This window comes from Eubalaena glacialis, chromosome 5 (genome assembly GCF_028564815.1).
Source record: "Eubalaena glacialis isolate mEubGla1 chromosome 5, mEubGla1.1.hap2.+ XY, whole genome shotgun sequence".
Lineage (NCBI taxonomy): Eukaryota > Metazoa > Chordata > Mammalia > Artiodactyla > Balaenidae > Eubalaena > Eubalaena glacialis.
This window is the reverse complement of record NC_083720.1, coordinates 38872902-38895338: the sequence shown is the minus strand read 5'-3', so window position 1 is coordinate 38895338 and position 22437 is coordinate 38872902. Positions and strand designations below refer to the sequence as shown.

At 46.1% G+C, this 22437-nt stretch overlaps 1 protein-coding gene across 2 annotated transcripts; it reads left to right on the top strand.

The window, feature by feature from the left end:
- Nucleotides 1-4535: 4535 nt before the first annotated feature.
- On the top strand, nt 4536-20347 carry ZNF518B (zinc finger protein 518B). 2 transcript variants are annotated; one of them, XM_061191243.1, is made up of 3 exons: nt 4536-4642; nt 15107-17960; nt 18060-20347. In XM_061191243.1, the coding sequence occupies exons 2-3, from the start codon at nt 15282-15284 to the stop codon at nt 18528-18530; spliced, it is 3150 nt and encodes a 1049-aa protein (XP_061047226.1). In that variant the 5' UTR covers nt 4536-4642; nt 15107-15281; the 3' UTR covers nt 18531-20347. The 2 variants fall into 2 exon arrangements, with proteins under 2 accessions (XP_061047226.1, XP_061047225.1); XM_061191242.1 differs by having other exon boundaries at nt 15107-20347.
- The last annotated feature ends 2090 nt before the right edge of the window (nt 20348-22437 follow it).

Here is a 22437-nt window from a genome sequence, read left to right as displayed (position 1 = left end):
GAGCCACGAGCGACCATGCGCTGAGTCTGAGAGTACAGCCCACCAGAATTCCTTTACCCTGTTCCGCGGGTCACCCGCTCGGACACTGCAGCCCTGTCCGATTGCTCTGAACGTTTCTAACCTGCCCCCCCTCCCTTTCTGTACCCATCCCCTCCCCTAGGGACCGGCCCGCCTCTGCAGCTTGCCTTGCCTAGGGCTGATCTAGGCCGGGGACGCTGGCGACTCCACCCAGCTTGAGTGTTGGAAGGCGGGCCTGTTTTGTGCCTGGCACTGTGCTTTATCCCGGTGCCTGCAACAACCTGCAAAACACCCGGGACGCGTGTCCTGGTGAGACTTACGGCCCAGAGGCGGCGGCGCACACTTATTTATTTGTAAGTCTAACAAAATGTGGGGGGGTGGAGGGCTCATCAGGAATGCCTTTAACCCCGAGCCTTCTGGATCTTCCAGGGCGACATTTGCATTTGTTTAAATGCAAACGTTGCGATTGCTGCAATCCTCTGTCGGGAGAACTCAAGGGAGGCCTCACTAAAGCCGGCGCCTAGCGCTACATCGAGTCCTCGGAGATCTCGTCCAGCCCCCGACGCTGACGCTCCCACTCCCGCGACACTAAAGAAACAAAAGCAAAGCAGCACAGCGCGATTCTCGCAGGAGCGGGGTCGCGGGGGAGGGCGGGCCGCGGTCCAGAGGCGCCCGGGGTACTTCCCCGACGGCCTGCAGAGCGCGGGGCCGCCCGTGCGCCGGCGCGGGGTAGAGCTCTACACACGCGGAGCCGCAGAGCAGCGACGCCACAGGCCGCCGGCAGTACTGCAGCACGGGGCGCTCGCGGGCTGGGCGGGGCGGGGGCGACTTCCAGTCGGCCTCCCGAGGCTCTACCGGCCGCGCATGCCTGTTGCGCTGCTTGCGGCTCCCGGCCTGGCCCACCGCGGTGTTCCGCGGCTCCGGAGGCGGCGGCGAAGGGCGTTGAAGCCCGCAGCGTTGGGGAAGGAGGCAGCGCCACAGGGAGGCACGAGGCGGCTGGGATCTGAGCCTAACCCCTGGCGCCCTCCGCCCCGATAACCTCCAGCAAAGGTTGCCCCAGTTACTCCCTTACAGTTGAGAAAAGCGTGTCAGAGACCGGCAGTAAGTTGCCCAAGGCCACACAGCCGATACAGATGAGTAATGGGACCGGGATTCGACTCTGCAGCCTCCACTCCCTGCGCCCCAGGACTGGGAGGATAGCTGAATTTGAGTATTAGTGCTTGGAGACCTTGGGCAAGGAGGCCTTTGTCCCACTTTAACAGATGAACAAACTAAAACTAAGGCTCAAACTTACTAGGCATTTTTGAAATATTTCAAAATGTTCAAAAACAAAAAAGCTGCTTCCTTGGGTCTCCTGTTTATGCATGGCCTTTATGTGCCTGGAATTTACATGTCTTTGTCCTCACCACTCCTCCCCAAACACTAGCACGAAGTTCCTGACCTGGCTGTTAGAGACCTGGCCCTTTCCCAAGGCACAGTGGGGTCAGGTACCTTCCTCTGAGACACTGGCAGAATCTAAGTTAATGGCTCCCTGAGATCCCAGGGTTTGTAAGCGCCTAGGATGATCTAAATCTACACTGCCCTTCCTTCTTCCTCAAACACCCCCAGCCTGTGCCCATCTCAGGGTCTTTGCCCATGCTCTTCCCTATGCGTAAAGCTCTTTTCCATCCTCCTATGCTGGGCCCTACTCATGGCTTAGAGCTCAATTTCAGAGCGTCTTTCATTGAGCCTTTCATACCATCCTCTCTCTTGCTTTGCACTCCCTTCCACATCACCCCACCCGGTTTCATTTTCCCCCCGGCCTCTAGCACTCCCTAATATTAATTATATATTCCATTAACTGTTTGAGATCTACAACCCCCAACAAAATGAATGCTCCCGGAAAGCAGAGCCTTATCTTTTTCCTTACTCTATTCTCAGATGTAGCCTGCACCTGCACTAAATAGGCACTCAACAAATGTTTGCTGAATGAATAAGTAAGCTCCCAGCCCTTACACTCAATGCCTGGTCTTGTTCACGTGTCTTCCCTCCTCTCTCCTATCTGGGAGCTTGTATTAGTTTCTTAGGGCTGCTATAACAAACAAATTTATTGTATCACAGTTCTGGAGGCTAGCAGTCTGCAGGGCCATGGTCCCTCCGCAATCTATACGGAGGATCCTTTCTTGTTTTTTTTTTCAGCTCTGATAGCCCTAGGCATTCGTTGGCTTGTGGCAGTATAACCCCAATCTTGGCTTGTCTTCACCTGGCCCTTTTCTCCCTGTGTGTCTCTGTTTTCATATGACCTTCTCCTCTGAATCTCTTCTCTTCTTTTAAGGATACCAATCATATAGGATTAGGGCCCACCTAATGATGTCACCTTAACTATCTCTGCAAAGACCCTATTTCCAAATCAGGTTGCATTCACAGGTGTGAATTCCCATTTCCATTCACTGGGCTTTAATATCTTTTGAGGGGATATAACCCAACCTATAACAGAGGGTGATCCATGGAACACTGAAAAGGGATTTAGGCAAACTAAGCTGGAGGATTGGGAAGAAGACAGGAAGGGAAGCCCTAAGTATAGGAAATGTGCACTGGCTGACCGTCCAGAAATAACATTTCTGGGTGAACTCTCCTGCATCAAAAGACTTTTAGGGGAAAACACTACAACTTCAAGGGTTTCTACAGGAGTGGCTTCTATCCCTCCCTGCTTGGCCCTTTTCCAGGCTGTAAACACCCCATTTCCAGACCCTCCACAAAGCATTGTATCTCACTGATTGGGCTCCTGAGAAATATAAATCTGTCAGAACTATGCTAAGCCTTGACCTGCTTTCTGTTGTTTAATGTTGACAATTGCTTGTGAGGTAGGTCCTATTCTTCACTGAATTTTACGGGAGAAACTGAGGTTCAGCCAGGTTAGGGGGCAGGCTCACAACTTGTGTGTGCTCGAAATGTATGACCAGCTCTAACTCCAGAGGAATTTCCAGGAGACCCAGAGGTACTCTTTTGTCAGTTCTATGTGACTCAAGAGGGCAGAACTGTAATGCATGAGTGTATGTTACACGGAGAGGCAATGATTTGGGCTAAATTTCAGGAAAAATTTTTCTAATGCTTAAAATTAACAGTTTTTCTGATGTGGCTCATTTTGCCACCAGAGATTTCCAGGCAGTGGCCATTTTAGATTCTCAATGCCCTTTCCAAACCCACCGCACTCTTGAGGGTGACTTTGAACTCTCTGCCCCATTCTCTCTGATATGAACTGGAATTAAATGTATTTTTCCGAGAAGAGGTCCACTAGCTTCTCTGAGCCCTAGGAGATAGAGGACCAGGAAGCGCCCTTATCAGCAATGACTACGGCAGCATAGCACAGGGGTTAGACCTGCTGTCGGTGTTCCATCCCTGGGTTGTCATTCTCTCTGCCCAGCTCTTGTTATTTCAGTGGTGGGCATTTTTGTCCACTGCTGGTCCTGTGGCTGGCACTGTCATCCTGAACTCCACTTCTCCGTGTTGAAAAACTGTCCCAGCCCTGCATCTCCTTCCTGCATCTGGCCCATGTCCATGCACCCTGACCTCTGGCCTCCGACAGGAAGGTGTTGGAAACCAGCCTTGCTCCTTCCGGAACCTTGAAATAAACTTTCGGCTGTTTTTCCTGAAGAAACTTCGCTCCCCTGCCATAATCTGTTCTTAATAGGAAGAAATTGCATTTTGTAGGGAGTAGCATCAGAGTCACTGAGTAGGGGGACTCTAGCAATGCGGTCCACTTCTTTCCTTAGGGAGGGGTCTATTCTAGGTATATCTTCCTTCTGGAAGGTCAAAAGTGAGCAGGGGGGAGTGGTTCCCCCCCCATACAGTACTGGAGTCCAAGAAACAGGAGAAAATGGTGGCATTACATAAGCTCACTCCATCTCCAGGTTCTCCCACAGTCACTGTCTCGTCTGACCCTCGAAACAACCTACGTGATAAATAAGGCTCTGGGCTTCAGGTCTGATCTTCCCCCACCTTTAAAAATGAAAAGATTGAGACTCCGAGGGTCAGAGGACTTCCTCGCCCAAGGTCGCGCAGCTAGGTAAAGGAGTCAGGAGAATTGGGATTCGAACCTGAGTCTTCAAGGTCATTTCGTTCACTGCTGCTTTCAAAAGAGAAAGAATTTGGACGCTGCAGATCTGAGCTCCTTTTCTGCTCCTGGACTTTAAGCTCCACAAGGGCAGGGAGCAAAGACGCCCTCCGCTTGGACCCAGCGCGGGCACACAGCAGGGGCCCACCACCGCTCTGCTGGGCCAACAATGGAAGCGGAATCAGTTCTTTTGCAGGGAGGCTCCGGAGCTTGCGGACATCCAGGCCAAGCATGGACATTGCGCGCAGTGGATGTGGACGCGTTCGGGCGAGCTCTGAGTCCAGGACCGGGGCTCGGTTAGGTCTTGGGCTCCGCGCCGCGCTGAAACCTGGTGAGGGCGGGCGCAGCTTTAGGGACCTCGGGCGCCAGCTGCGCTCCAGCCGAGCCTCTGCACGCACACTGCGCACGCGCGGCGCCGCCGGGCTCCGCCCCCCGAGTAGGGACCTACAGCGGGCGGCCGCGGAGGCGGCAGCGGTGGCCTGCGGCCGGCGGTGTAGACGCTCCTTCCCGGGACCCCGACCCGGCGGCTCGGTGAGTGGCTGAGCGGGAGGGCTAGGGCGCCGGGTCCGCGTGCGCGGGGCGCGCGGGGCCGGGGTGCGGAGGGGTGGCGCGGGGCCGTGCGGGGCAGGGACAGGACGAGGCCGCGCGGGGCAGGCAGCCGGGGCCGGGTGGTGCGGGGCTCGGCCCCGCGTGCCCGAGCCGCCGGCCGGCGTCTTGGCAGGAGGCCCCGGGGCAGACGGGTCGCGGCAGCGGACCCCGGGCTGGGTGCGGAGGAGAGGGCGGCGGCCTGGAGGGGAGGGGAGGGGGCGCCGGGCGGGGGTGGGGGGAGGGGCGCCCGGCAGGGGGCTCTCGCCGGGCCGGGGACAGGGAGCACGGACCTCGGGGGCCGGGGGTGGCGGCGGGTGCGCAGCCGGCGCCCCCCACTCGACCGCCTTTGTGCCGCGGCCGCGACCCTGTAGGCTCGCCCCGAATGCCCCGGGTCGCGACCCTTGGCGGCGGCGTCCGGGCTGCGGGACGGCCGGTGTGTAGCCGCCGAGCCCGGCCTCCTCCGCCCGCCCCCAGCGTTTTAAATGATGCATCTCCTGGGAGAGTTCCTACCGGTCGGCTCCGAGCAGGAAGTGTCGTCAGGAGGCCATTTTTAAAGCCTCCTGCGGGCCTCGGAGGTCAGCGTTGACGTGGTCGGGTTTTCAGTGGTTAGAAGAAACCCCTGCGACCCCTGGAAGGGGCCCAGACGACCCCTGGGGACGAGGCTGTAAACCCACTGTATCCGCGCCTTCCCTTCCTAGCAGCCGCGCTGTGAGACGTGGACGGGCCTTGGATAACGTGTACCGTCGGTGTGTGTGCCAACAATAAACTTGAAAACCAGACTGGCATTGTCTTTCCTTGGGAGTTTTGGGGCATGTGCCCGGGGATGGGCTTGTCCATCTTTTGCTGGTGAGGGTGTAAAGGGAGGATAAAGATGAAGGCGTGACTCGGTTCTAAATGCTGATGTCACTCTTTGTGGGCTCTCCCCCGTCTCAGCTGCCCTTTTATCTTGTTGCCTTGGGGTCCTTGGGCAGTTTGAGGCCAGGAAACCACGCAGGGTGCAAAAGAATGAAAATGCCTAAATCGGAAAGGGAAAACCAAAGGAGAGAATGAAAGAAAACACTTAAATTCCTCTATATATGTTGGTTATTCTGTGTATCCCGTGAAAATACCCTTGATTTTAAAAACTGGGATAATGAACAGTTGATCAACCTAACATGAAAAATTAGGAAGTGAAATACTGAGCACTGTGTCCTGATTAAAAACAAACGTCTACACAGCTAAACTGTTGGGTTAGAACCCTTAAACATTATCCCTTAAGCTTAGAATTGAAGTCACCAAGAGTGAGAAAACCGTGGTCTCCAGGAGCAGGCAGGACTTCCTATAAAAGAGCAGAGAGAATCGGAATGTATTTCTTTATCTCTCTCTGAGTCAGGTATGCAAAGTTCATTCCAACCCCTGATGTGTGTGCACAGCAGGAGATACTGGCCCAGCAATTGGTGATTTAAAAACCAATATCCCAATATAGTCTATTTAGGTAGAATACAAATGTTTGGCTTTTTTAAGTTATAGCGATGTTATCTTTAACCTAGGATGCATTTTTTAAATTTGTTTTTATTTCTGGGATCTAACATAGCCTTGAAAAATAACACTTTTGTAGGTATCCAGTTTTGTTGTGCTGTTAAACAGTCATTGTAAGGTGCGTTGTGAGAACAGACAAAGGAGGGCATTATTTTATTTATTGGGCCTCCTCCCTGATTTTTAAAAATCCAGTAATAGCAATGAAAACACACACACATCTGTCTACTGGTCTGTTTGCTTTAAAGTAAGGGGATCTGGACCAGTTTAAGAGAAAAAAAATAACAAAGAACCTTGTTATTGTCGCCAGGAAGGCTGATGTTTCTTTCATTCATTGACTCCATTCAGCCAGTGCTCGTTGAGTGCCTTGTGTGACCAAGCCCTGTGCTGTTGACTGTGATAAACAGGGTCGTCCTCACCGGTGATGTTTCTCAGTCTTGATTGTTCTCAAGCTGCCGGGCATAGACTGCATTTTCTTTGTTCACATATTCAGACTTGGCCAGCTACAATCTCCAGGATCCATCCTGGGAGTGAAAGTGGCTAGAGCCCCCCAGATGGAGACATTCTCATCATAGGGTGGGGAGTGGGGAGGCATCAGAATCACCTGGGAAGAATTTAAGCCACAGGCCCTGAGCCCACCCCAGGAAAAGGACAATCTGATTCATTCATTCACCTGAGTCCTGGGAAGCCTTTCTTCCCTTTTCTTTTAAGCTCCCTTGCTTGAGAAGCACTCTGGGGGCTCATTCCCCTTATTTTCTAGAAAAGTGCATGAAGAAACCAAGGCTACATGGGCCCAGCACTTAGACCCAAGTGTCTGGCTTCTGTTGCAGGGCCCTTTGTGCGCTGCCTTGCTGCCTCCCAGGGTTCTGAGCGTAGACGCCTATGCCAGGGCCTGAGGTTGACACCGGCTGGGACTCGGTGCCTGAGAAGAGAAGGAAGAGCCCATGGGACTCTCCGTGCTTTTGACTCAATCAGCAGCTCAATGGCTCCGGGCAGGCAGTAAGAACAGTGCCCAACTATGACTGCAGTTCACAGCCTCACACAGCAGGGTAGCAGAAAAGACAGAATTTAGACTAGATGCCAGCTGACCAACTCCGTGACCTTAGAAAAGCCACAGTATCTCCAGATCTTAGAAGAAGCAGGTAATTGGAGGTAATTGGTACTTCGAGGAGTAATGGATGTAACGTATGAATCTGCCTTCTCACACACCCCTTCCACCTGACTTGGGCCATGGTGCTCCAGGATTGGCAACACAGCCAGCCGCTGAGAGCATCCCGGTCAGGTCACTAGTGTAGCATTTACCACTTTACTGAAACCACCCGTTTCCCTCTCTCCATCTCCTGATCCCACTCCTTTAAGACAGCAGCCTGCGGCGGGTGTCGGGTACACAGCCCTGGCTCCCGCTCGTCGTACTCACACCATGCCAGGCACATTTCAGTTTCCGAGAATCTGCAGTGGTTACTGTGCTTACACACTCCACAGACAGCATCAGTGAGGATGTTTCCAAGGTCAGATGGCCAGATAAGCAAGGATAGGAGCCAGAGTCTCCCTGCCTGCTCACACCATTACAGTTCAAGGCAGTGGCCTTGCCTCACCTACAGGCACCCAAGGGTGGATTGGATTGGTATATAAAAGATTGCACAGGAGTGCTGATAATGACTCTGGCCATTCCCCCATATGCTCCTCTCTACCTGTAATGTCCGGTGGTGATTCTCAACCTTGGCTGCACATTAGAACCACCTGGGAAGCTTTTAAAATTCCCAAAGCCTTCCACCCAACACAGTGGAGCCCAGGCATCATTATTTTTAAAGCTCCCCGGTAAATTCTCTGTGCAGGAGGGCGACTAAGCATCATAGGGACCTCTTTAAATAAGTTTAACATCCTAAACATATTATGACAAGTTGATTACCTTAATTCAGCCAAGGTTAAGAATCATTGATTTAGTGGGAGATAATTCTTCTTTGTTTAATTATACTTTTTATTAAACTCTTGCTCCATTTCTTCTACAAAATTTTGACTTTAAGGCAAAAGTGGGGGGCGGAGTACAAAGACACATTTGTCCTTCATTTTTATCACCTTTAGAGACCTGAAGTTACTAGGTGTGTTTAATAACATAGAATTTTGTAATATTGCTTGTAGTACTACCTTGTTTTTACCTTTTTTTAAAAATGCTAACAAGAGCATATTTGCCTCTTAAATTTTTTTCCATGTATAGAACTGTAAGTTTTAGACTTTAAAAACTCTAGCACTAGTCATATTCTTTCTTTAGAAATGTTGTCTCTTATTTAAACTATTAAAAAAAAAACTATAATAATAACTTCCTTTGTTCTCTGGTGTAGTTTCAGTTCACGTGCTCAGCAGTGTCATTCAGTCCCAAGGTAACTCCCTGTGTAGACTGGAGGGTGGGAGAGAAGATCCTCACCTCCAGCCAGAGCACTCAGCCAGAGACCTTTATCTCATTAGGCTCGTTTGTTAAACTCAGATTCTGCTTCTCTGGGATTACTGGACTCTTCTACATTGGAAGGAATCTTAAACAGAAATATGTTGATTTATTTGTTGTCAAAACATGTAGTTTGCCTGCCGAGCATAAGGCTGCCTGCTAGCTGCATTATACCATTTCCTCACATCAGCCATGTAAATCAGGCATTATTCCCATCTTACAAGTGAGGAAACTCAGGCTCAAAGAGGTTGAGTCCAGAATCCCACGGCTTCTAAGTCAAAAACCTAGGTTTCAAACCTTGCTCCTGAGACCCCAAGGTGATTGCCCTTTTCACTCTATTGCACTTTTCATCTGGAAAGCTGAGGAATCAGAACAGGGGCTCTTGTTCAGCCTTCTTGCCTCATTGTGTGCTGCAAGTAATACACTTGGTTTCAGAAGGAAATCTAAGGTCTCAAAGGTGTACGTTTGTCAGCAACATTTGGAAGTATTTTTTGCCATCAAGATGGCCATCAGTTTTCAGTTCAGTCATTTCAAGTGCACGATAGATCAGCAAAAATACTTCACTGATGTTTTTCATTGTTTAGGTCTATTTACCATTCAATTCAATTCTGATTCTTTGTAATTGTCTGGAAAAGTTCTTGCTGAGTGAGGCAACAGTTTCTTCTTAAATACTAACTTAACTGGAGATATGTTGGCAGTTTACATACCTAATGTTGCATTGTTTCACTGATCAGGTATCACTGGTTTACATGCTAATGGTCATTTAGGGGTAGAATGTTTTAAAATTTTGGTTACTAGGAAACGTTAGTTAGACTAGCCTTTGCTGTCTATGGCTAAATAGACAAAAGGAGCAGAGAGGATTTTGGAGTGCGTGTGCCACCAGACTGAGTGCTTTGCCTGCACGATCCTAGTTTGCTTCTCCTGATCACCCTTTAAGTTTGATGATATTAAAGCCTGTGTCCTTGCCTGACAATAAGTAGAGAGAAATCACTTGCCTAAGGACCCGGCAAATAAGGGACAGAATCAGAGTTTGAACTACAAACCTGCCAACGCCATTCCCTCTGCTCCTCATGGGCGGAGCAGCTGCATTCCTGCCCTAGCCGTGGATATGGTAGAAGCCGCAATGAAAAGGTTTCTGGAAGAGCTTCCTAAATTTGCTTCAATGTCCAAAAAGGATACAGTCAGTCAACTAAAATTTGCTGAGTTTGCCGGGCATCTCTCATGAACAAAAGATGTATGTGATGATCCATGTAGCATGCACATGATTTAATTGTGTAGCCACTTTTTTTAAACTTTTCTCATTACCATCTGGTGTGGGGACACATTCATATGCTACAGGGACAATTCACAGTTCAACTGGGCTTGGAGAGGAAAAGGTCGTTCGGTAACTATCAATAGATTATATGTAAACCTAAATTGTAATGAGCACTCTTGTAGTTAAAGCATCTTTTCCATGGTGATTATTATCACCTGTTGGCCCCTTTGCCACTAAGGCAAGGTGGATGGTTTGGCCCCAGAGGTAAATTATCTTTTAGACTGTACAGCCAAGCAACTATAATTAAAATTATAAAATGAGATTCACTGTGTATTCCAGAAAAAGCAATTTCCAGGCAGCAAAGAAGCCTGTATTTTAGCCCCTTGGACTATTTATGTTATAGGCATCATTTTTTCCATTTTCTTCATAAAAAAGGGAGAATAATACTCTTAATAGTTTTATGTGTAAGTAACTTACATAAGCACTTATAGTAACACTGTCACATTTAATCCTCACGACAACCTTGTGAGGTAGGTACTGTTATTGTCTATTTTACAGGTGAGGATTCAGACAGTTTGCTCCAGGTCAGACATCTAGAAAGCAATGGGACTGGGATTTGAAACCCTGTAATCTGATTCCGCGATCTGTAGCTTTAAACACTATTTTACTGCTTATTGCTCTTCTAATTCTGTTGAGCACTTGATGTTTCCGGTATTTAGAAGTCAAATGCTTCCTTTTTAATAAAAACTTACACAACCTTCATGATTTTTATAGCCCTCAATGTCACTGGTTTCTAACAAACTCTGTTTTTCTCCATCTGTCCCCATGATAAATTTTTAAGAAACCAGGTCAGGTGAGCTCAGAGTCAGAAGGAAAACCCACCAGTAGTGGATGCTGCCCTTAGGCTTTTTCCCCAGAAAAGACAAGACTCAGTCTAGAGGAAGCACATTTGTCACACATTGTGCCCCTCCTCTTTGTGTGTGGAAGCCGCCTTTGTCTGATGCTGGAGATAATTCTGCGTTAAAAAGCTCACTTTTTGCTGTTTAAAAGCAGACAACTTAACATTAAGTAGCTATTTTATTATTGTGTCCAGAGTTAATAATACTAAGTATTTCCTTTGTTTTCGAGAACCTTCCTAAATGAACTTTAAAAAATGTACGTCTCTAGTTCTAGGAGGTCAGATGCAGAGTTTTTGTAACAGGTGTTGTGAGTGTGGAAGGTAGGTGATCACTGACACTGGTGTTAATCGTGATTGATTAGTGCCCCCAGCACCTGGCACACACACGGCCCTTTATCTACAGTGTTTCATGTAATCCTTGGTCGTCAGTCCACTGGACAGTAATCCAAGAGGACCCAGCTTCACAGGTGGTTGTACCTGAATGTGAACCAGGTAGAGAAAGGTGTATGGAGGGAACAAGGTCTTGGGATCCCATTTACTCAGGTGTGCTTAGTGTAGCCTCAGGAGTGTCCAAGTATAAATGCCAACATCAAAGCCATCTGAGTTCTTCTGTGCCACTGCGTCCATTTATCTCTGTCTTGGGGTGCTACATCTGAGATCTTTTTCACCCACAACTAGCTCCACATGTTGCAGTGGCCAAAGAGAACTTTGTCTGCTTGTTTTGAAGAAGCCTGACATCTTTGTCACCTGGACGGAGGGAAGTATCAAGGTAGAAACATGCGTTATTTTGAGAATGGTTTAAAAGCCAAGAAGGCACTTTCAAACAGGTGACGTAATTGGGTCATGGCCTAGTGTCTTGCCTCCCCATTAAACTGCATTTGCTAATCACAGCCTCATGCTTCATATTGACACTTGCTTCTGTGGATTCCTAATTCAGAATAACTGCTGAGATGGTCTTGCAGAAGCACCACCAGGAGGCTTCTGCATTACTGAGGCACCAAGCGGGCTTGGTTAGTTCTCTAGAGAGAACTCTCCTCCAGCAGGATGCTCTCCTCTTCTTGCTAAGGTATGTGATTTTACCGTTCAGTCTGAGATTTCAAGTCTTCAGTTCCAGGAGGAATGACACCTCCAAGTTTTAAAAGGATTTGGAGAGAAAATGGCAAAACTGCCTTTTGTGATTTTTTTTAAAAGAGTTGGTAAGCAGGTTGTACCAGGCAAGTAAGTTACCTTCTTTTCTTTCCTCCCCCTCTTTCTTTTTCCCTCCCTCCCTCTTTCCCTTCTTACCTCTTCTTCTCTTCCTTCTTTTCCTCTTCTTCTTCTTTCTTTTCTCTTCTTCTCGCTCAGGATTATGAGGCTGGTAGATCAGATATGTACATATTGACTGATACGCACCTCTTGTGAACAGAATTGAGACAGGAAAGGAGCAGATTAATGACGGGTCTGTCAGGGATTAAGTTGTTTGTAGCTCCAAGGTCAGGATATGAGGAAGTTACAAGAAGGTTGGTTTCAGTTTTATTTAGGGGTAAATTCTGGACAGTGGTAACTATGTGAAAATAAAATTAGCTGCGCGAAGAGAGAGGGAGTTTGGCTCATGGTAGTATTAGAGCATCAACTGCATGACCAACTGGTGAAGATGTTTTAAAGGATTGAAATGTTGCTGGAAGTTTCAACCAGTGATTTCTGATGCTGGCTTTTCATCAGAATTATATGGAGTGCTTTTACAAACCATAAATGTCTCTTCTCCTTCCCTCTCCCACTGAGATTTAGATTGATGAGCTTTGGGGTGAAGCCCAAGAATGTCTATTTTAGCTCTGATTCTGCAGCTCCTCCAGATTCAGGAACCACTGGACCAGATCCCCTTAAAGCCTCTTTTCAGCCTCTGCATTCCTTGGGCCAGTGGTTTTCTTAGGCTCTGGTTGCAGCCATTGCTTCCTCTATTTTAGCAGGATGGAGATGCCAACTTGAACATGTTGACAATAGTAGCATTTTTAGAAGATAAAAAGTCTGCAACTTCAGGGCTAAGCATTCATCTCTGTGAGCATGGAAGAGCGAGCAGATACAAATGGGTGGCTGGCTTGAGGTCACTTCATTAGTGCAGAAGTTCTGGGTATCACTTCTGTCTCCTTTCACTAAAGCCAGTTTACAAATCCAGAAAGTGAAGTGCGTCAGCTTCTCCCAGTGACTCCTTTGAAAGCTCTGCCTGCTGTATGTGTACCAGGAGTGCAGAGGAAAATGACCGTCCTTGTCTTTGCCCATGCCTGTCAGTTTGCAGTTTGAGGCATCCACGTGTCCTGTCCTGTGCACAGTCCCCTTGCATAGGTGTGTGTTTGAACACTGAGGGGATAGGTTTGCATCTTGCAACCCCACAGGCCTCTGCCCGCTTGGTGTGTATTACATACACACTTGGGGTGGGGCAAGTCTGATTGCGTCCCTAGATGCTTGATTGCATGCTGGGAGTTGTTTTTGAAAGGAGGCAACTGTCTTTCGCAAAAGCAAAATAGGAAAAGATACTACTGCAAAAGGAAATAAAGATTGTCATCAATGTGGTACGTTCTTATGGTGCTTTCCAAAAATGTTTTTAAAGGCAGGTTGTATGCTAGATCTGGATACGCAATAATTGTTTCTCTCCACCCCACAGCAAGACCTTCTGCTCCCCCAGGTCGGCCTTCCAGACTTACTTTGTACAGCTCTTGGCCTATTAGCAGGGTGCCAGAAGGAAGCTGCTAATTCCCATTCGTATCACTGCCCATCATTGAACAAGCACTTACTGAGGCCTCTGTGCGCCTCTTGACATTCAGGGAAGTGCTTTAAAATTTTAAAAGCGTTGTCTTGTATTGTTTAGCGTTTTAGTCATCATGGCAGGACTGTGGAAGAGGCTGGATAAATATCCGTAATTCTGATTGCCAGATGAAAAAATTGAGGTTCAACAGGTTGAAAGTGGTTTTTTTAAGGTCATAACAGAAAGGCTTTTAGCAGGTCCCAAACTGGAGTGGTTTTTGTTTAGTTCTGTGTATTCTGAAAAAAGAATGCGTAGTTACAGATAATTACCTATTTTTATGTAAAAATCACTGCATTACACATATTGTGGTATTGGCTCTAGAAAACAGGAGCTGCATTCCAGGCCGCCCTCCTCTCTCCCCTGTGTCCTTGCTGCCATGGTTTCGCCCTCTGAGACTCCGGTCCCTGTAGCAGCCGGAGGCAGTGGCTGGAATATAGAGCAGATCATGTCATGTTCTCTTGCTGCTCCAGTCTCTCCCCGGGTCTCCTCCTCACATGGGGAGAAGCCACATCCTTATGATGCTGCACCATAGATCTTCCCCTGCCCAGTACCCTCCGGCCTTTCTTGCTCATTGCCCCCCAGCCTCAGCCTCCTTGCTGGTGCTCCAGTGCTCCAGGCCCACTTCCCACAGAGCTTCCCCCTCCCTCAGCTTGAAACGCCCTCCTCCCAGGCTGCCCTGAGGTCTCTGCTCCAGCGTCAGCTTCTCTTGAGGCCTTTCCTGACTCTCCATACCCCAGCCCTACAACTTCATCACATAATTACACCCTGTCCCCCTTGCCTGGCTTTATGGTTTGTTTTCCCCAGTCACTTGCCACCATCTGCCAAATAAATATACAGTTTGTCTCCCCTCTCTGTACCATTGTGAGGGGAGGGATGGATTTGCTTCTGGTCACTGCCTTGTAGCGCCTAGAACAGTGCCTGACACCTGATAGATGCTCAGTAAGATGTTGAAGGAATAAGTATTTGTCTACCTAGTATTGTCAGGATAGTATTGTCTTCTTACCACTTGTGAAAGCAAATGGGGCACATGAGAGAGAGAGTTGGGATCCACGCCGTAACATAGAAACAAATAGACACCTGAGCCAGAGTCCTGGCTCTACCACTGGTTAACTTGTGTGTTTAGAAACTAAAATGCCAGCCTCCTAAGGTTTTAGTGAGGCTGTTATGAAATTATACCTGTGAAATTGCTAGAATGCTCTCAGTGACACTTAAAAATAACTCACTCAGCAAAGGCTTTTCTGAATGACTGCCATGATTACCCCAGTATATCTATGTTTATGGTTGGCCTAAAGTGATGACTTTTAGGGGGGCGGAGTTTGAAAATGTTTTCAGTTTAGGCTAGTTATTTGCCATTTCTGTTGTAGTGTGTATCACTGTCGACATGTGTTTCAAGATAGTAGGTCAAGATTTAGCATAAAATCCCCAAGGTCATTGAAATATAGGGTAAATTTGGAAATACGTTAGCTAAACCTTAAGTTCATCTATTAATGATGCTTTGTGATATCTTTTTTCCCCTTTAGTGTTGCCTGGAATATCAGAGAATTGGAAACAGTCATATTTTGGGATCATGACCTACTGTGGTGGTTTATGAAAAAAGATAATATGTTCCTGGGAAGCCAGCTACGAAGTATACTGAAGGATGCTTCCTAAGAGTTTTATCATGTCTCTCCGGATTTCAGTGGCCTCTTTTTAGAAATGCAAATGAAGAAGATGAAGGATAGTGGACAGCAGTTGTGGACTACACAAGTGGATGACAGACACAATTCCTTGACCATGTCGCTCAAACAGCCTAATGCTAATCGAGCGACTCGCCCAGATAGACAAGAAGCTCAGACTCTTCTGTATCAAGTCTCCGAGGCAGAGGCTGCCACGATGACCGTTGCCACATGTGTGAAGTGTAAAAGTGTGTACAAGATCCCACTTCAGGATCTGAAAAAGGATACTGGGCAAAGCCAAAAGGAGGACAAATATGTTTGCTTCAAATGCAGCCTAGGTGTGGCCCCTCCCCATTTCCATTTTGTGAACAATAATCACAGTGCTACTCACATAGGGAATAAACCGGAAACCATCTCAAGTTCTGTCAATAACAAATTTAAGGTAAGGAACTTTAAGCCAGGCAAATACTATTGTGATAAATGTCGATTTTCCACGAAGGACCCTCTGCAGTACAAAAAGCACACCCTTCAGCATGAAGAGATTAAATTCATTTGTTCTCACTGCAGCTACATTTCTTACACTAAAGGGGAGTTTCAGAGGCACTTGGTGAAACACACAGGCATTTTCCCTTATCAATGTGAGTACTGTGACTATGGTGCTATTAGAAATGACTACATTGTCAAACACAGGAAGAGAGTCCACGAGAAGGCTGGTGGAAAACGGCTGCCCAAAACCGTTGCCAAGCTGGAGCCAAAAAGAATCAGTGCATCCAAGCAAAACCCAGAGCTTTTAAAAGCTTCCAGTCCAAGGACTGCGTTTCAAAATAAGTTGTCAGATCAACTTTCAAGGTTCTCCCTCCATTCAAATAAAGACAGAATGCACAACATAATGTTATTACCTGAATCAAAGGAGTACCAAAAAGACGTCGTGTGCATTCCAAATAAAGTGACGCTGTCAGAGCCCAATGAAGTCAACCTGTTTGAGAACAAAAGTGTGGAGGTGGAAGTGTTATCCCCTGCAAAAGAGCCTGTTCAGCCGGGAATGCCATTAACGGTTGTGGCACCAGCGGAACTAATCGTCCCTGCAAACTGTTTAGCCCAGTTGATAGATGTGAAGGTTGTCAATGGAACACAGCAGCTTGTGCTGAAACTGTTTCCTCTGGAAGAAAATAATTGCCTTGCTGCTGGTGGGGGTGATGGAGGTAATTCTGAACATGTGACTAAAGAGAAAGATTCAAGCGAACAGGAAAAAATGGCTTCTGCAGAACAAACGAAGTCACTAAGGATCGAAGGGAATGTTGGAAAACTTGCAGGCATCCATAATCTTCAGTCATCCGTTCAGAAACAACTTAAAAACGTGAAATGGGTAAGGTCTTATGACTTTTTCACGTCAAATTCTAGCGTGCACAGTGGTGGAGAATCCTTTCTCAACCCTGATAGAGTTGAGGGTTTGCAGAAAAAAGGTTATACATATCCACAAAGAACTGCTCTTCCTTCCATTGCCTTAAAAGGTCATTCTCCATCATCTCTAATAAAAAATGGTATTTTAAGTGGTCTTGGAACTACGTCAAACTCTTTTCCATATAAAGCTGCCGTTTCTTTTACTGATGATGGAAGAAATTTACACAGTGACTCACAGCAGTTATTTCCTCTTGCTGCATCGCCTGCAACCATTTCCTTCTCTGGAGAAAAGGACTCACTGCCCCTAAGTAAAAAGGACATGGAATCTAGAAATGAGATCAGTTTTCCTGTAAAAATGGCTCCCCCTAATAAGAAGCTGAAACATAACCAGACACAGGAACACAAGGCAGTTTCAAATACAGGCCAGATTTCCTCTCAACCTAAAAGTGAGTATTTACACATAAACATAACGGGAGAAGGTGGAATCAGATCTCAACAGTCTGGGGATAAACCTTTGGAATTAAAGAATTCTGAAAAGACTAATGACTCCTTCGAAGGCCCAGTCATCTCATCAGTGTTTTCTCTGAGCTCTGGATCTGAAAACGTCCCTGAGGGCGTTAAGTGGAATAGTTCAACGTCCAAAATAAAGTCAATTGAACTCTTGCGCAGAAAGATAGCCCAGTTAATTGAATCCTGTGGCAAGCCTTCATCTTTGGCTGCAAGTAATGCACATCGTCATTCTGTAGGGAAGGCATCTAAGGTCACTTCGAAAACTACCTCTGAAGGTATTCAGGAAATTAACGTGTCATTTACCAGCACTGGCTATTCCACGGGTACTCTCCCGAAACCTCAGGATGACGTTAGTATTAATGGACAGCTTACTCATCAGCAGATATATCCGCATCTTGTAGAAGGCAGCAGTGGGAAAACTGAAAGCGGAGTAACCAGGAAGCCACATTTGGCTCCTCCAGTATTGATCCCGAAGGGGGCTGTGTTGAGGGTTCTTAATTCCTCTGAGAATTCCCACATTATAGAGGCTACATGTGAAGCACCTGTCAGCATCCCCTGCAGTGAGACACAGTTAATAAAACCCATTCCATTCTGCCCAGTGAAACAGACAGACTTGGACTTACAGTCTTCGACAAGTGAAAGTGGGCCAATAGACATGTCCCAGAATCATGATCTATCTCTTTGGACTAAATCAAGAAAAGAGAGTGCTAATTGTAGCACCATGCTTAAAAAAACTGGACTCCTGCATGGACAGCAAGGAAGCAGTGAAATGAGTAAGCAAGGGAAACTGTTTTCCAGAAGTCTTCCTGTAAGTAAAAATAAAACCAAACAAGTCAACTCATCCAAGAAGAAAAGCAAAATTCAGGCTGATCCCAGCCGCTGTTTCAAGGATCCTTCCATTTTTCAGGTTGCAAGACAACTTCGACTGATAGCAGCTAAACCAGACCAGTTGATCAAATGCCCCCGTCGGAACCAGCCTGTCATCGTGTTAAACCATCCTGATGTCGACTCGCCAGAAGTATCCAATGTGATGAAGGTAATAAACAAGTACAAAGGCAACGTCCTCAAAGTGGTCCTATCAGAGAGGACTAGGTGTCAGTTAGGCATCAGGCGGCATCATGTCCGGCTGACCTACCAGAATGTGGAGGAAGCCAATCAGATAAAAAGGCAAATGATGTTGAAAATGAAACTTAAAAAAGTTCATAAAAACAACTACCAGGTGGTGGATTCCTTGCCTGATGACTCATCACAGTGTATATTTAAGTGCTGGTTTTGTGGACGGCTCTACGAAGACCAGGAAGAGTGGATGAGTCATGGCCAACGGCATTTAATAGAAGCAACTAGAGATTGGGATGTTCTTTCTTCCAAGGGCAAATAAGTGAAAAATTGGTCTTGGAAGCAAATTGTTTTTCTTACTTTTAATGGATTGTGGTTTGGTTTGTTTGGTCTTGTGTCCCTCCCTGACTCTGTAGGATAATACAGACTGCAGGGATGGGAGGTTGGTTCAATCTTCAGATCTTCCTGGGAATGTGGAGAGCCTGGCGTCTGAGCCTGGTGACTGGACGTCAGAAGGTGTCTGTGGCCCCCGAGGAAGTGCACACAGATTCACGTGTATGCATTTGTCTGGGGCGAAGGGAAACTTCGAACAGATTTTCAGTGGGATCTGAGACTTCCCTTTGGTCAGCAACCTTTTTCTGCATAGATAAAAATCATTTCTAATCCATTCAGAGGGGCAAGTTTAGAGTGTTGTACACATGCTCTTTATATAACAAAATGCTACTGAAGAATTAAACCCAGGGCTTGGTGTACACATCCACTTTTTTTTTTTTGCATTAACTCATCTCCTGAATATTTGGTACATAATGGAAAGTATATTTTCTACTTTGTTAGTTATCTTAAGTTTGGTTATAGAAAAGTGGCCCTTCTTTTAAATCCCTTACCCACTCTGCAGTGTTGCTAAGTGTTCTGTATAGCACGGAGAGTTGGGCTTTTGTTGACCCTTTTAAAGAATAATTCCACAGGTTGGCCTGAATTTACTACAACAGCAGGTGTTGTTAGGGGAAGAAAGGAACATTTTCAGGCTTTTGCTTTCTTTTTAAATACCTTGGTTTATGACAGTTGGGGAGGGAATGTGCCTTTTGCGGGGGGCGGGGGGGGAAGGAGAAGAAAGGGTCACAGAGGGAGAATATCTAAAATTATCTCCTGTTTGCCCTTACCACTCTCACAAAAGTCAAGTAAGTCTTCAATTTAAAATGTGAATGAACAGGCTTCTTTCAACAGAGAGAAAGTTTGGGGAGACAAATCAAGATAGATAGGATTGTGACGGAAGTTGTAGCTTTAATGAGACTATCAGTTTTCATTTGGGAACTCATCGCAGACCACGGGTGGAACCTGCACACTGTTTTCTTTCTTCCTCCATCACCAGTGGATCACAGACACTGTCCCCCACCCCTGCCAGGTCTTACCCTGCTCTCCCTTGGTGGGTTTTCTGAACAGGCCCTCCTGTGAAATGAGATAGCTTCCCTGCTCACCTGTCCCTTTCCCTTGCTTGAGGCCCCTTAAGGTTTTCCCTGATGAAAATACTAAAAACAGGCAAGAATCAACAAAATGAACACCTCCCACCACCTCTGTTAAGCTTACAGGAACACTGTCCCTGGTTTTCATCAGTGGTAACAACCTGCTTCTAATTTATCTCAGCCGCAGTCAGGCTTTCCCCGTTGCTCACCTTGCCTGGGAAGCAGCTCCGAGAACACTCCAGCAACCCCTCCACCAGCAGGAGTCAGGACTGGGGCTGGTCTCCACAGCACCTTTGTGTGCACTAGAAAAAAGCCCACCCTCTGCACCATTGCGGCTGCTTGGGCAGATGGATGGCTTTACAAAAGCAGCTCAGGCTGGATTCTAGTCCTCACTTGCCCACGCAGCAGTGAACCGACCATAATGCAGAGCACACACAGCACAGCCACAAGGCAGCCCCAACTCACGTGTTTTCCTCCCTTTTAAAGACTCCTTCCTTAGGGAATTGAGGGCAGCGAATGAAACTGGGGGCTGTTACATCTGAGAAAGGCATGAGTGAGATTTCTGTTGTGTTGGGTAGTCAGTTAAGAGACTTCCTGATTTTTCTTTCCACGTGGGAAAGTCTTAGATTATCCTCTGATACATCAGATTGTAATTCTTTGTAGTTGGTTCTCATTACAGATATTCAACATGGCTTGTGTATAGTTTAATACATAATCATTAAGTTGATTGGTTAGTTTTTATTGAAATTTAAAACTTGGGTTTTTTTATATGTGTATATATGTGTGTACACATATTTTTTACCATATGAAAACTTGCAGTAGCTAATTTTCTGATTTCCTATTTTATAGTGAAGTTATGTGGGCTGGAAAAATATAAAACATTTTATATTCTAGAAATAATTTATTTTGGAAGTACATTTTTATAATGGTCTGATCTCATTTTTAGAAAATGAAAGCACAGTAAGTGATGGGTCTGATTTATATGAACAAATGGGAGTAGAAACCCCGGTGGATCACTGCAGTACAGTATTTAGTCCCGGTGCATTTCTAGTTGGTACTTTTTGGGAAATGGATTGTGTGTACCACTTCTGTACATAAAGGAGAGCATTCTTAAGTTTTATCCATGCATAGATCTGTTATTCCCTCCCCACCCCAGCCCCCATCATGAAAGAAGGCTCTTAAGGTGTTGAGAGGCGAAGAAAAGGCTGTGCTTTATTATTTTTCTCCTTCTATACCTCACTGCTTAGTAGCATCTTTCCTGAAAGGCTAGACCATGACCTTTCAGGAAAGATAACCATGAATCAGGTCAGAGTGTTAAGTGTCAACATGAAACATTTACACTTTTCAGCATCAACTGTTTTTCAAGTATTACCTAAAACTCAGCTTATGTACTTGTACAGAGCAAAATTTTGTGAGTAGAATATGTAGCTAGGCTTTTTGAGATTTCCAGAACTGCAGTACTTTGTAAGGAATTCAGAGGGCTCCTGGAAGTCAAAAAAATGAGAAAGCAAAAAATGGCTGTCTTCCCTATATAAAGAACTTTAGAAAATAGCTTGTTAACGTGTAGCTTAATGTCATGAAACGAACAAAATTGGAGAAGGTGGGGCAGAACTGTGTTGAGTGTCTACTCTTTCTCACCTTGATTTTGAAGGGTCTCTACTCAGTAAATGTTACTCATAGTACTTACCACTAAAATCATTTCTAACTTATTTTTTAAAATAGGTTTTCTTTGGGGGATCAGAAATGAGACAACCTTGTTATATTTATGATATGACAGTGAAAATTTTTTTTAAAAGTATACTCAGATTCTATTTTACTCAAATTTTTATCCCCAGTCCAAAACACTTTGTGGGCCCCTCTCATGGGCCAAGTGCTCTTGGTTGAGCTAAACTGAACACAGTGTATTAACCCTCAAAAGTTCCATCCCTCTTTCTTAAGCCACTCCAGAAAATGAAGACGTGATGCCACTCAGCCTTTGGAATAATTTTTGAATCTGTTAACGTCAGTATGAGCAGAAAACAAAACATTGCATAACATGTTTTAAGCATTATTAAAAAGTCCTGCATTAACAGTTTGTGTGTCTGCTGCTCTGATTTTGAAACACGTATGTATATAGATAGAGAAGTTGGCATAAATTTTGTTAAATAAAGCAACTCTAACATTTTCTCTGTTCTTTCATTTCAAATGTTAAGCAAGTTGGCTATTAATGACACAGCCTGTCTTGGGTGATATATTTCTGAACCACATAAAGGCATCATTCTACATAATACAGGTGCTTTGAATTCCATAAAGGTATATTTTGAATTTGATGCACTGCTGGTTAACTAAGCATACCCTGAAATGAGGCCAGGTAACTTTGTTTTGCTTTGGCTTACATTCACAAGAGATGCTGGTTTGGGCAGCAGTGGCAATTTTCATGCCATGGTCAGTGTCCACATCAGAGAATGTGTGTGGGTCCTGCCCTTCATGTGTAGCCTCTCAACTAAGTGGGGCTTGGGTGGAAGAGTTCCCAAGTAGTCAGTGAGCCTGCTGGGCCATTTGAGTGTAATTGCATGGCTGATGCCATCTATCCAAATACCATTGATTATTTAAATCTGATTCTACACCTACTTCGGAAGAAAGAGTATGAGGATATTTGGAGAGGGGCATTCAGTCCCTCATCTCATTCCCAGCACCCAAGGAGTCCAAAAAAGAAGAGACTTAGACTTAAGTTGAATATTGGCAAAACCCTAAGGAAAAGAGAAAGAGGAGATGATAGGAATTGCCGAA

Excerpts from the sequence above, each read along its gene's own strand:
- ZNF518B (XM_061191242.1), top strand. The coding sequence starts at position 15,282 with ATGCAAATGAAGAAGATGAAGGATAGTGGACAGCAGTTGTGGACTACA.